Raw genomic sequence first — 12,862 nt, 5'->3', positions numbered from 1 at the left:
AATGTAGCGCATATGCGCTACATTGTAACAGTGCCGTGTGCTGCCTGTCAGTGAGGACAGGACCACACAGCTGATCAGGAGAGTGCTACAACGTGGCACTCCATGATCCCTTAACATGTGTTGGCAATTGTTCATTACTCACACCTGACGTTTGGTACTTTTAAAAGGGGAGACAACACATTTCTACACACTCTAAATCTGAAATGGCTGCTACTGTGTGTGGGTCTGCTGTATTGTTTGCTGTAGGATACTTGTCACTGCTTCCTGATGCTACAATAAAACCAAGGCAGGAAAAACAACTGGGTCTGCAGGTTGTATATGTTCCGAGTAGGCTGGCCATGCTTTTTAGTTTATATTGTCCAATGTAACTGCAAAAAACTTGATGTTGACCATGTTATACAGATGGTCACACTAAATGTTCTAAGTGTTTTTCCACGGTATGATTTGGGCAAACGGACCCTACACCCTGACACAGCACACTCTCGCCCTGTCACAATATTCATCTTGGACTATACATTACTGATTTTTGTGTTTGTGTGTTGCAAATTAACCAATACACATATTTTGATTAGATAATTTATTGAAAAATACTGAACAATATATTCAGAACACATATATTTTACTTGCAACTGGCCAGCATATGATGTGCAGTACAGATTATCTTTTCTTTTTTTGGGTGCTGGGTGCAGAGGCTTGTGGTTGTTCGTGGGTGCGGCTTCGACTTGATCGTCGAACTGGTGATTGTACTGGTGTTTGGCTAGGGGTTGTTGTGCTTGAGCTTGTGGCCACATGTTGTTGTGCCATTGCACTAAAATTTTGGCTCAAAATATTTAAACTGGCCGTTAGCTGGGTATAAGCAGCTGTATTGTTGGCAAGGGTTCGCGACAAATTGTCATTTATGACTTGATTATGCTGGATAATCTGTATGAGGGTTTGGTGTTGGCGCAGTTGCTCATCCATGATGCGCTGATGGGTTGCCTGCATTTGAGAATTGTCTGCCCTCATCTGCTCCATTGTGTTTGCTATCCGCCCTACCTGCACGATGAGTCTGGCAGAGTTGCGGCTAACTTTAGGCAAATGATGGGGCAAACTAGACAGGTGTTGTGTTTGGGTGTTGAGACACGCAGAGTGGTGTGCCTGTTGTGCGGCCCAACTTGACCAAAACTCAGGCGGAATTTGGCTTGTCCCTGGTGTTGAGGTCATTTGTTGAGTCTGAGAAGCTTGCGGTTGGACTGGATTGTCCTCAGTCATGTTTGCCTGTGTTTGGTCGATGGGCTGCAGGTGTAGAGTATACGTCTCCTGGCCATGGGACTGCTGGCCCTCGTCACTCATGATGGCCGGATCTGTATGGGGTGGGACACAGGAAATATTTTAGACATATGTAGCATTGGTCTTACAATATTTGTCATGCAACATGCATTACTTCATAATATACATTTAAAAGCTAAATGGTTAACTTCTTAAACGTTACTATGTTGGTTACCTCTTAGTGAATTGATGTGGCTATAAACAGATACTACTAATTTGTGAATTTATGGAGACAATTGTATGTTTCACATTCTAAATTATTGTATACACTCCATGTACTCTTTTTTTATGTCTCAAAGTTAGTTTAAACAACATTCTGAAGGTTCCTTTGGCACAACACAAAAAAATATAACCATGTTTGCCACATTAGAATCAGACATTGGGCATGTCAGTCAGTGGATTTAGTAAAGAAGTACACTAAGATTGTGGTCAAAAAATGACAACTTAACCAGGTTATTTAATGTTGGATTTTGCCGTATGTATTGATTTGGTTTGTTTGGAATTATTTTGATCAAATTTAGTTTCACATTTTTTTGGAAGTTTTGAGTGTTGTTGAGCATATTTTTCAAAATAAATTTGTGTTTCAGGACACTGTAATTTCACACATATCATCATAACAATACGCTAACAGCATCTGCTTGCAGTCGATTATTAAAGCAAAGTTGCTTACAATTTTTTTTCAATTTTTAACAAAACTAACACTGGGGCAGATGTCAATACCTGGAGAAGGTATAAGTCATTTCTAAAGCAGTGATAGGTTCAAGGTGATAATGACACAAGGCAAGCATGTCCAAAATGTGGAGTCTAAAATTACTTTTAATTTTTGTACTGCTGCCTTTATCATCTTCGACCTAACAGTGTTTTGTCAGTTCCTTATGCCTTCACCTTGTTTTTACTCAAACAAAATAAAAACATTACAAACATTACTCACCAGACAACTGTGGGGAATGTGGATCTACACTTAGGGGGCTTGCCAAAAGTGCCAGTGGTGGCACCGCAGCCACTGCAGAGATGCGCCTTTGGGGGGGTGATGCTGGTGCAGGAGCAGCAGCAGCAGTAGGAGCCTGGATACGGGGCCTCTTGGGTGGCCTTGTAGCCACAGTAAGGCTGGCCTGTGATTGTGGCCTTTGTGTGCGTGGAGCAGACGAAGAACCTGTGTGATAGTATTGACATTACATTTCTTGTGTTTTATGTTAATGGCTAAGATGTGGGTACAGAAATAACTTACCTGCATTACCACCATCATCAGCTCTAGGCAGGGTTGGCTGTGGCCTGGATGTGCTGCTTCTCTGGCGTACTGTACAAATAAGAATAATGGCGATATGAACATAATTAGACTACTTAAAACACATATGTCGTAGCTTTTCAAAAACACAATATTGCATGATTTTAAAAACTGTTTTTAAATTTTGATAAAAAATTACAAACACAAATAGTTGGTTTTGTTAAATATATAATCTTAAATTTTACAACCTACAAAAACCGCACAAAACAAGGCAAATTGTTTGTGTTTCCAGAAAAAGCACAACAAATATTTGAGTCTAATTAGTACAAAAACATAACTAACACACACAATACACCAAGCAACCACAACCTGTGTCTGACAATATGTAGTGCAACTACACTTCCCAGCATGTCCACCAACACATTTGACATTCCCTAAGTTTAAACATTATAACAGGCATGATGGGACTTGTAGTTGGACAACAGATGGAAAAACACAGGGTGGATTGGCCTGCACTACATCACCAACCCATTTGTGGACCAACACACAGGAAACATTTTACAACAAAAGTACAAAGCACAGATGTGAAAAATTATAAATATAAAATAAACTCACCATCCGCACTTGGCCGGTCCGAATCTTGGACATGAAGTGCAGAAACCACCTCTGGCGGAATCAGCGGACGTATTGGCTCCTCCCAATCTTTATAAGACGCTCGGAAGGGGGGTCCTCCCCCGGTTTGCCAAGCAGATTTTGCCTCCTTAGCCATCTTGGCCTTCACACGGCGTTTTATGTCATAGAAACGTTTCCTACAGGTGTCCTCGGTCCGCCTCACCACACCCTCACTGTTCACAGCAGCAATAACCTTCCCCCACAGGACACTCTTCCTGCGGGTCGACACCTTTGATGCATCTGAACCAAACAACTGGCGCTGATGCTTCATCAGCTCCCGCACCAGAGCCATGTTTTCTGCGTAACTAAACTTTACATTGCGGCCCGTCCTTGTACTGGTGCGTGGCTGCGGAGCCACAACACCATCACTATCAGTATCACTAGAAAACGCAGCCGCAACCTCACCCTCCTCCTCACTAACCTCCTCCCTCTCACTCACCTCCTCCCTCTCACTCACCTCCTCCACCTCACTCACCTCCTCCCTCTCACTCACCTCCTCCACCACACTCACCTCTGACTGTGACATAATCTTAAGACAACACAAAAAACACAGAGAAAAAAAAACAAATAACACACTCCTCCACTACCACTACACACCACACACACGCAAACAAACACTCACTCACTCACTCACTCACTCACTCACTCACTCACTCACAAACAAGGACTATAGACGAAAAGAAAAGACAAAATACAAAAAAGTTAACAGACTTTTAAATAACAGAACAACAAGTATGACAAAACAACTTACACACACAGTACAGCACTCACCAATCACAAAACTCCGCCTCCAAACCACAAAAAACTCCACAGAAATCTCCAACACCAACAACACCTTCCTCTCTCCTCTCCACTAGCTAAACCCACGAGGTGCGGTCGGTTTGGGGCGTATTTATAGTCAAGTACACAGACACTCCTCCACCACGAATACAACCAATCACGGACAAGTGACAAAAACGAAACTTAGGAAAAAAACGCGGCAGTAATGGAAAAACACTGCCGTAACAGACATGTGACGCATTCGTAAAAAAACACATTAAACTCGGCCGCAAAATAACAAAATCGGCCGCATTATACACCAGAAAACCACGAATGACATCGACATCGGACAACACCAAAAATACGAATACGACAGCTTAGTAAATCCATCGTAATCAATTCAAAAAGTTGCAGGTTTACACTGTCGATGTCATTCGTGAATGAACTTTAACCATTTTTCGGAAAATACGAATGTTAGTAAATGTACCCCGTTGAGTCTTCCGATATCAACATGACACCAGTGATCACTTAAACACCTGATCCATATCTCTAATTACTGTACACACTCTGAAGTGTTTTACAATCAGAATTGTACACTGCCCTAGTGGTTCTTACATTATTTTTCCTACAGATACACGATTTTACTGTAAGGCCATTTAATGGTGCCACCACAACATGATGGGGTTGTTGAACTAGTGTTTAGAGTGAAGAATGGGAGAAACCGAAGGCACTGAAAAACAATTAGACACATTGGATGGATGTCCTTATACAACAGCTTACAAAAGCTTGGAATAATACCCTGGTATACATAAGTACCCTTGCACACCCACTTCAACATCATCAGCAGAAGTACTGATACAGTATATAAGAAATAATAAGTATATGTGAAAAGGGCAATCTCTGGATTCTGCCATCCGAGCTTTGCATATAGACTTTGTAAAGCAACCACCTACTGGAGCCATGTACAGAAATGTGCTATATTAGTTATATAATCTTGTGATACACCCACGTCCATACGCTTTGTGGCTAAAATCATAAATTTGCCTACAGATTAGGGGTACGATTATGGTAAGCCCTTGATAAATCAGATATATTGTACATAATGTGTAGTAATAGCAGGTCAGGGACCCATCTGATGATCTTCACCTTGACGTGGCGGATGGGCATTTTTTGGCAATTATACTCCACGGGGTAAATTTACTAAGATGGAAGTTCTATTTGAGATGGGATGTTGCCCATAGCAAACAATCAAATTCCAGGTATTATCTTCTAGAAGGTGCTAGATAATGAGAAGTAGAATCTGATTGGTTGCTATGGGCAACATCCGATCTTAAATAAAACTCCCATTTTAGTAAATTTACCCTCAGGTTATTGTGGAATTTATCATAATTGTTTTGGCTGTCAGTATTCATAGGGGTATGTTTATCACAACCCACAATTTTAATGCAGATGTGATAAATATTTTACATGTAAATTTGCAAAGTTAAAATGAACGTTGTCACGCAAATTTACTAAAAAGCTCTTGCCAGGAGATGGGCTCTGAGCTGGCCAAGAGCTGGAAGCAGTGTGATAATGTACAGCTATCACACTGCTCCCTGGTTCAGGTCCCCGGCAGCCAATGTGCATCCGTTGGCCGCCGCATGCATCACTGAGTGCTGATGGAGAGGGAGCCAGAGGCTTCCTCTCCAGAAGCATTTGCAATATAGTAGCCTATAGGTTACTATAGGGTAATGCCATCTGGAGAAGTGTCGTTATCCTACCAGATAACGCTTCTCATTCCAGAGCTTGGTAAGTGTGACAGCTTCACAAACCGCGGCTGCTGTTGGAAACAGAGACCAGTGGTGGATTTCCCACTAGGCACGTGAGGAATGTGCCTAGGGGTGGCACTTGCTGGGGGCGGCACACCACGCTGATGAGGTCAGGTGATTGTTTTTTTCCCCGTCATTCTGACTTTTTTATTTTGTTTTGCAAATGACGGAGTGGGACAATAGGCAGCAAATTGAAGTCCAGGAGGTGATAGGAGGGTGAGGTTGGGGCTACATTGGCGTTCGAGGCATCCAGACTGTTCCTGAAATGAAAGGGGAAATTATGTTATGGTGGGGGGGCATTGGCCAATAATGACCCCTAAATCCACCCAAGGGAGAGACCACAGCCGATAACGGAGATATCTGCTATGATCTAGCCATAATACATTTGGGGGAACCTTAATATTATTTGATAAATAGGCCCCTAATGCTTACAGTGTATTTACTCTTATATATAACTCTGCATAGCCTATAGTTTGGAGTGGAGATTGAAATGTATTGCCTGTATTTGCGTACCGTGGTTCCCAGAACATGCACAATGTGAAAACACAAGGGGGGTAAATCATATCTGATCGCAGCAGCAAATTTGTTAGCTAATGGGCAAAACCATGTGCACTGCAGGTGTGGCAGATATAACATGTGCAGAGAGAGTTAGATTTGGTGGGTTATTTTGTTTCTGTGCAGGGTAAATACTGTCTGCTTTATTTTTACACTGCAATTTAGATTCCAGTTTGAACACACCCCACCTAAATCTAACTCTCTCTGCACATGTTACATCTCCCCCCCCCCCCCGCACTGCACATGGGCCCTCATTCCGAGTTTTTCGCTCGTTAACTGGTTTTAGCAGCATTGCACACGTTAAGCCGCCGCCTACTGGGAGTGAATCTTAGCTTAGCAAAATTGCGAACGAAAGATTCTCTAAATTGCGATTAGAAATTTCTTTGCAGTTTCTGAGTAGCTCGAGACTTACTCTGCCACTGCGATCAGTTCAGTCAGTTTCGTTCCTGGTTTGACGTCACAAACACACCCAGCGTTCGCCCAGACACTCCCCCGTTTCTCCAGCCACTCCCGCGTTTTTCCCAGAAACGGCAGCGTTTTTTCACACACTCCCATAAAACGGCCAGTTTCTGCACAGAAACACCCACTTCCTGTCAATCACATTACGATCACCAGAACGAACAAAAAAACCTCGTAATGCCGTGAGTAAAATACCACACTTTTTAGCAAATTTACTTGGCGCAGTCGCAGTGCGGAAAATCGCTGCGATGCGAAGAAAATTACAGAGCGAACAACTCGGAATGACCACCATGGTTTTGCCCATTAGCTAACAAATTTGCTGCTGCGATCAGATCTGAATTAGGGGCCCAAGATGCGTTCCTCAAGCAGCCGTACAGTCAACTCCGTTTCACCCTCACACGATATAAAAAATACCTTGAAATAAAATGAGTTTCTAAATTCCCCCCCCCATTTATGGTAATAAAATGAGTTGAATACCTGCCTGCACTGACCACAGTCATATATTAGGGAATAGCCTAACTGGTAACATTCCTAATAAATAACAGAAGACTGTGATTATATGTGAAAGAAGCAGGGTAAGAGAGAACAGGGGTGATTAGGGATTATTATTTGGGTATAATGTTATCCCGCCAAGAATCTCTGCTGTGGCACACTGACATCTGTTTAGGTAATTGTGCAGAATAATCCAAGCGTCATTTTGGAAATCCCGTACTTACTATATACATCTCCAATCTCCTACTAATATGACTTAAATCTCACCCACTGGACCTTTCACATGTTTTGAGCTCACAGTGATCTGCAAAATGTAAGTTACAACACAGAGCTCAGTAATAACAGTTAATCGTTTGTACATGGGAGCATTTGAGCTGGTTTCGTTTTAATGATTATGTTTTAATGCACAAAACAGCTGCTTCGGAAAGGTCACGCTACTTGTTTAGAGTTAAGGGTACAAACACACAACTTTAATGCACAATTATACATATTGGTGGTCATTCCGAGTTGATCGCTCGCTAGCAGTTTTTAGCAGCCGTGCAAACGCTTTGCAGCCTCCCACTGGGAGTGTGTTTTAGCTTAGCAGAAGTACGAACGAAAGGATCGCAGAGCGGCTACAAAGTTTTTTTGTGCAGTTTTAGAGTAGCTCAAAACCTACTCAGCGCTTGCGATCACTTCAGACTGTTCAGTTCCTGCTTTGACGTCACTAAAACGCCCTGCGTTCACCCAGCCACGCCTGCGTTTTTTCGAACACTCCCTGAAAACGGTCAGTTGCCACCCAGAAACGCCCTCTTCCTGTCAATCACTCTGCGGCCAGCAGTGCGACTGAAAAGCTTCGCTAGACCCTGTGTGAAACGACATAGTTCGTTGTAATAGTACATCGCGCATGCGCATTGCGCCGCATGCGCAGAAGTGCCGTTTTTTGCCTCATCGCTGCACAGCGACCGAATGCAGCTAGCGAACAATTCGGAATGACCACCATTATACACTATGTCAGGGTGAAGATCTTCCACATGTGAAGAAAGGGTTAACGTCTGTGGCTCAGGAAAGAATCACACCCTTTCTTCAGTGAGATAAGGTATATTGGCCCCGATTCAGATCTGATTGCTGCTGTGCACGATCGTACAGAGGCTGATTATGGAATGACTGTGCATGCAAATGCACCGCAATGCGCAGGCGCGACACCAATTGGCGAAAGGATGGTGCGAAAATTTTGATCGCAAAGCGTTCGCAAGGTGATTGACAGGAAGGAGACGTTTGTGGGGGGGAGGGGGGGCGGTAACTGGCCGTTTTCTGGGAGTGTCAGGAAAAACTCAGGCGTTCCCAAACGTTTTCAGGGTGTGTGTGTGACATCAGCTCCGACCTCGGTCAGCCTGTTTGTATCGCACTGTAGAAGAAGCAGAGTTCATCAGCAATAATCGTAGAAGAAGCTGAGGGCATCAGCAATAATCGTAGAGGAAGCTGAGGGCATCAGCAATAATTGTAGAAGCTGAGGGCATCAGCAATAATCATAGAGGAAGCTGAGGGCATCAGCAAGAATTGTAGAAGCTGAGGGCATCAGCAATAATCATAGAGGAAGCTGAGGGCATCAGCAATGCAAACAGTTCACTGAAGGCTGGGTGGAACCAGCACAATAATTGTAGAAGAAGCTGAGGGCATCAACAATGCAGGTAGTTCACTGAAGGCTGGGTGGAACCAGCACAATAATTGTAGAAGAAGCTGAGGACATCAGCAATGCAGACAGTTCACTGAAGGCTGGGTGGCACCAGCACAATAATTGTAGAAGAAGCTGAGGGCATCAGCAATAACTGTAGAAGAAGCTGAGCGCATGAGCAATAATTGTAGAGGAAGTTGAGGACATCAGCAATGCAGATTTCCATACGCTGAGCAAACTGTGGCAGCACAGTGTGGATTCCAAACGCTGTGTCATGCAGTGTCAGCACTACTAATGCCGCTAGGGAAATAGGACAGTCCCTCTGAATCACTGGAGGACTTCCAGTGAATCTGGAGATGCCAGGATGTAGTGGCAGCGATGGCCCTTTAAATCATCCAGGGAGTCAGAGAGTGCGAGAGATGACAACTGCACTGAGTCTATTACCAGCAGGAGATTCTGGAGCTCACTCCAGGCTGAGAGTCATCAAAGCACTGACAGCTTGCTAGTGCTGAGACCTGGAACTTATACCCAGTGCTTACAGCTGAGTGGATGAGTGGCTCACATGATGCGAAAGTGAATCCAGATTGGCTCCTGGAAAATCAGCTGACTGGAGACTGTCATGATGACGTCCATAGCTGGTTTTGGAGGGAACTCCGGCGTGGTGTGTGCATAGACAGACAGTAATGGCCACAGGTCCTGAGAGCAAAGGGAGGTGTATCTGGGGACCATTGGACTTGTGGATGCTGGCACGGAAGTATAGGACAGCATGAAGAATCCTCAATGATTGCTGTGTAAGCACAGCATGCAGAGACTTGCTGAGTTCAGTATTCACACAAAAGGTTAATCAATACAGATGCAGCTCGCTAGCAGAGAGTGAACTCAGCACACAGGGAATTCATGGTACTGGTGAATAGTGTATGTTCCCCACTCACCCTCACTGCTCTCTACTCCTACCCTCCTTTACTGCGCTCTTCACCGACCGTCCCTTACTATTCCCTACACTCACCCTCACTGCTCCCTAAATTAAACATGGATTTTGGAATAAACAATAATTTATTGTTCTTTAATGTAATAGTTAAATTCTAATCCCCTCCTTTACCCCCTCTGCCTAAGTCTGATCTAGCAGCAGGACTAGTGCTTTTTATTGTCCGTAATACTGAGTGGCATATTCTAAGGAGTACTTCTGTGTGGCATACTGTGTATAAGGAGTACTGCTGGGTGGCATACTGTGTATAAGGGTGGCATACTGTGCATATAGGGTACTACTGTGGCATACTGAGTAGCACGTGTACTATTGTTTGGTGTACTGTGTATAAGGCTACTATTGTGGCATTAAATGTATAAGGGGTATAACTGTGGCATAACGTGAATAAGTGGCAGTACTGTGTGATGTAATGTGAATAAGGGTCACAAATGTGTGGCCTGACCAAGCCCCATTACATGTAAGACCCGCCCTTTTTGGATGCGCACTGTCCCTATTTAAAATACTAGGGAATAGAGAGGCTGACCCTGGACCCCAATGACTGATTGCATTGCCCGTCAGAGAATAATGGGATGCAATGTGTGGAGCTGTTTCAGTAGAGTCCAATGAGTGAAAACCAATAGGTAGTGAGGGTCATGTATATAGTGAGTCGATAGACCACGGATGCAGACCACGGGTGGATTTCAGTTAGCTGCTATAGATTACTGCAGGCCAATTGATCCCCCAGGGTTATTCAATTAGCCCCAAAACCAGGAGAAATCAGGGATTTTTTTTCACCTGCCTTAGATTTTCATGGATTCTGTGCATTAACGCCTGTTAACCCAGATTAAATCCTGTTAACAAGCTACTTTAACAGCCATTAAAGAGGCTATCAGGGGAAATTGGAAGTGCAATTGAATAGCCTTGGATGATAAAGCACGAGACTACCTTCTGATTTCAACCGCGGTGATTTACCATGGGTAATTGTATTTTCCCCCATGTGCTCAAGAAGTTTGAAGGCATTGACGAAGTTAGAGGCAAAGGAGTAGATCAGTGAGGCATAAATGGTCCATAAATTTAGTTTATAAGTTGATTTAGAACAGATGTGATTAGTGCATTGATGCAAAATATAGGATAATGTAAAATAAAGGAGGGAGAAGTTCAAGGTTTTAGTAAGGTGAAGAACAGGTACCAGGAAGAGAAGAATACTAGACAAATGGATGGACTCCAGGAAGAGAAAAATACTAGACAAATGGATGGACTCCAGAGGACTCTCTGGTGGGCAGGTGGAGGAAAGGAGAACGGAGACTTCATTCTCCGTTACAGTAAGAATTACATAGAGCATAAGATGGGGACCGTGGGAAGAAGATTGGAAATGCCACATTGCTTAGTGTCTATGTGTTCCTTAAAGGTCTTGTGCTGTGCAAACTGTGGCAAGTGTCCTCACCGTTGGCTTAACAGAGGAATGAATAGGTGTTAATTGGAGATCTGGGGTTAGTGGGTAAAAAGGATAAGAGGTGTGAGATAGGATCGATAAGCCATGGCTTTAGGTGTGAATAATAATTTTGTAGTGTGAAACAAAATCTGTATTAGAGCAAGGTTACCTTCAGCAGCATCCAGCTGTGTGCAAACACTTTATACATAGAGATTTGTTTGGTACGGCAGAGTTGTAGTGGATGGCAGAATGAATTGGTATCTGCAGGAGTTACATGCTTGAGATCAGATGTATGAGTCTGGCTGTAGTGTGACATAGCCAGATGAGGACACAAAGAGAACAAAGCTCTGAATAAAACTTATTATACAATAGCCTTCTTTTTTTCTCTAGTTTCCTTCTATAGGATAGTTTAAGGAACAAGAGATGAAAGAGATGGATTAAAAGATGACATGATAATAAGATGACATTCTTTATGTGTGGGTGAGTCCATTATTAAAGGCTGACATAGAAGGTTAAATAGGAAAATTGAGACAGTAGAGAAAGACGGGCACAGCCACACAGAGAGCGTCTACCTGAGAAACAGATGTGACGCGCTAAGATGATAGTAGATGACTGCATCATGGGGGTCATTCCGAGTTGTTCGCTCTGTACATTTCTTCGCATCGCAGCGATTTTCCGCTTAGTGCGCATGCGCAATGTCCGCACTGCGACTGCGCCAAGTAAATTTGCTATGCAGTTAGGTATTTTACTCACGGCTTTTTCTTCGTTCTGGTGATCGGAGTGTGATTGACAGGAAGTGGGTGTTTCTGGGCAAAAACTGGCCGTTTTATGGGCGTGTGGGAAAAAACGCTACCGTTTCTGGGAAAAACGCGGGAGTGGCTGGAGAAACGGAGGAGTGTCTGGGCGAACGCTGGGTGTGTTTGTGACGTCAAACCAGGAACGACAAGCACTGAACTGATCGCAGATGCCGAGTAAGTCTCGAGCTACTCAGAAACTGCACAGAGATGTCTTTTCGCAATATTGCGAATCTTTCGTTCGCAATTTTAAGAAGCTAAGATTCACTCCCAGTAGGCGGCGGCTTAGCGTGTGCAATGCTGCTAAAAGCAGCTTGCGAGCGAACAACTCGGAATGAGGGCCCATGTACTGAAAAGGCTGGAAGATTATGAGATGCCACTGTGGTATTTTCACCATTGGTTTCTTTCTAACACCCAACATGGCAAAGAAAATCCAAAATGACCATAAAAAGAGTTCTCTCTTAAAAGTGCAAGAAATTAAACTGTAAATAAAAGCATGTTTTTCTTTGCTAAACTACACCAACACTTTGTGGTTACAGTTTTGTATTAAGTTACGGCATCAGATTAGGTGTACTTGTATTTAAAACCCAAGACTAGAATACATCTTTTCCATAAGGTGGAACAATAGCAAGTAAAAAGTTGGAAAATGGGCCAGTAGTTACTGTGCCTTGCTGCATACTGTACCTGAAGGTCTCCTGTAAATCACACTACTGCATTTATATGGATTGGCTTGGTACATA

At 43.4% G+C, this 12,862-nt stretch overlaps 1 protein-coding gene across 1 annotated transcript in view; it reads right to left on the bottom strand.

Moving 5' to 3' along the window:
* Nucleotides 1-556: 556 nt before the first annotated feature.
* LOC134979917 (uncharacterized) overlaps nucleotides 557-12,862 on the bottom strand; it is a 34,909-nt gene continuing 22,603 nt past the window's right edge. The window contains exons 2-4 of the mRNA XM_063946533.1: nucleotides 2,537-2,605; nucleotides 2,240-2,461; nucleotides 557-1,343 (exon numbers count right to left, since the gene is read on the bottom strand). Of these exons, the coding sequence (XP_063802603.1) occupies nucleotides 658-1,343; nucleotides 2,240-2,461; nucleotides 2,537-2,605 (977 nt within the window). The 3' untranslated portion in view covers nucleotides 557-657. The remainder of the gene's footprint in view (nucleotides 1,344-2,239; nucleotides 2,462-2,536; nucleotides 2,606-12,862) is intronic.

Source organism: Pseudophryne corroboree, chromosome 12 (genome assembly GCF_028390025.1).
Source record: "Pseudophryne corroboree isolate aPseCor3 chromosome 12, aPseCor3.hap2, whole genome shotgun sequence".
NCBI classification, from domain to species: domain Eukaryota; kingdom Metazoa; phylum Chordata; class Amphibia; order Anura; family Myobatrachidae; genus Pseudophryne; species Pseudophryne corroboree.
This window is presented reverse-complemented; position numbering and strand designations above follow the sequence as displayed.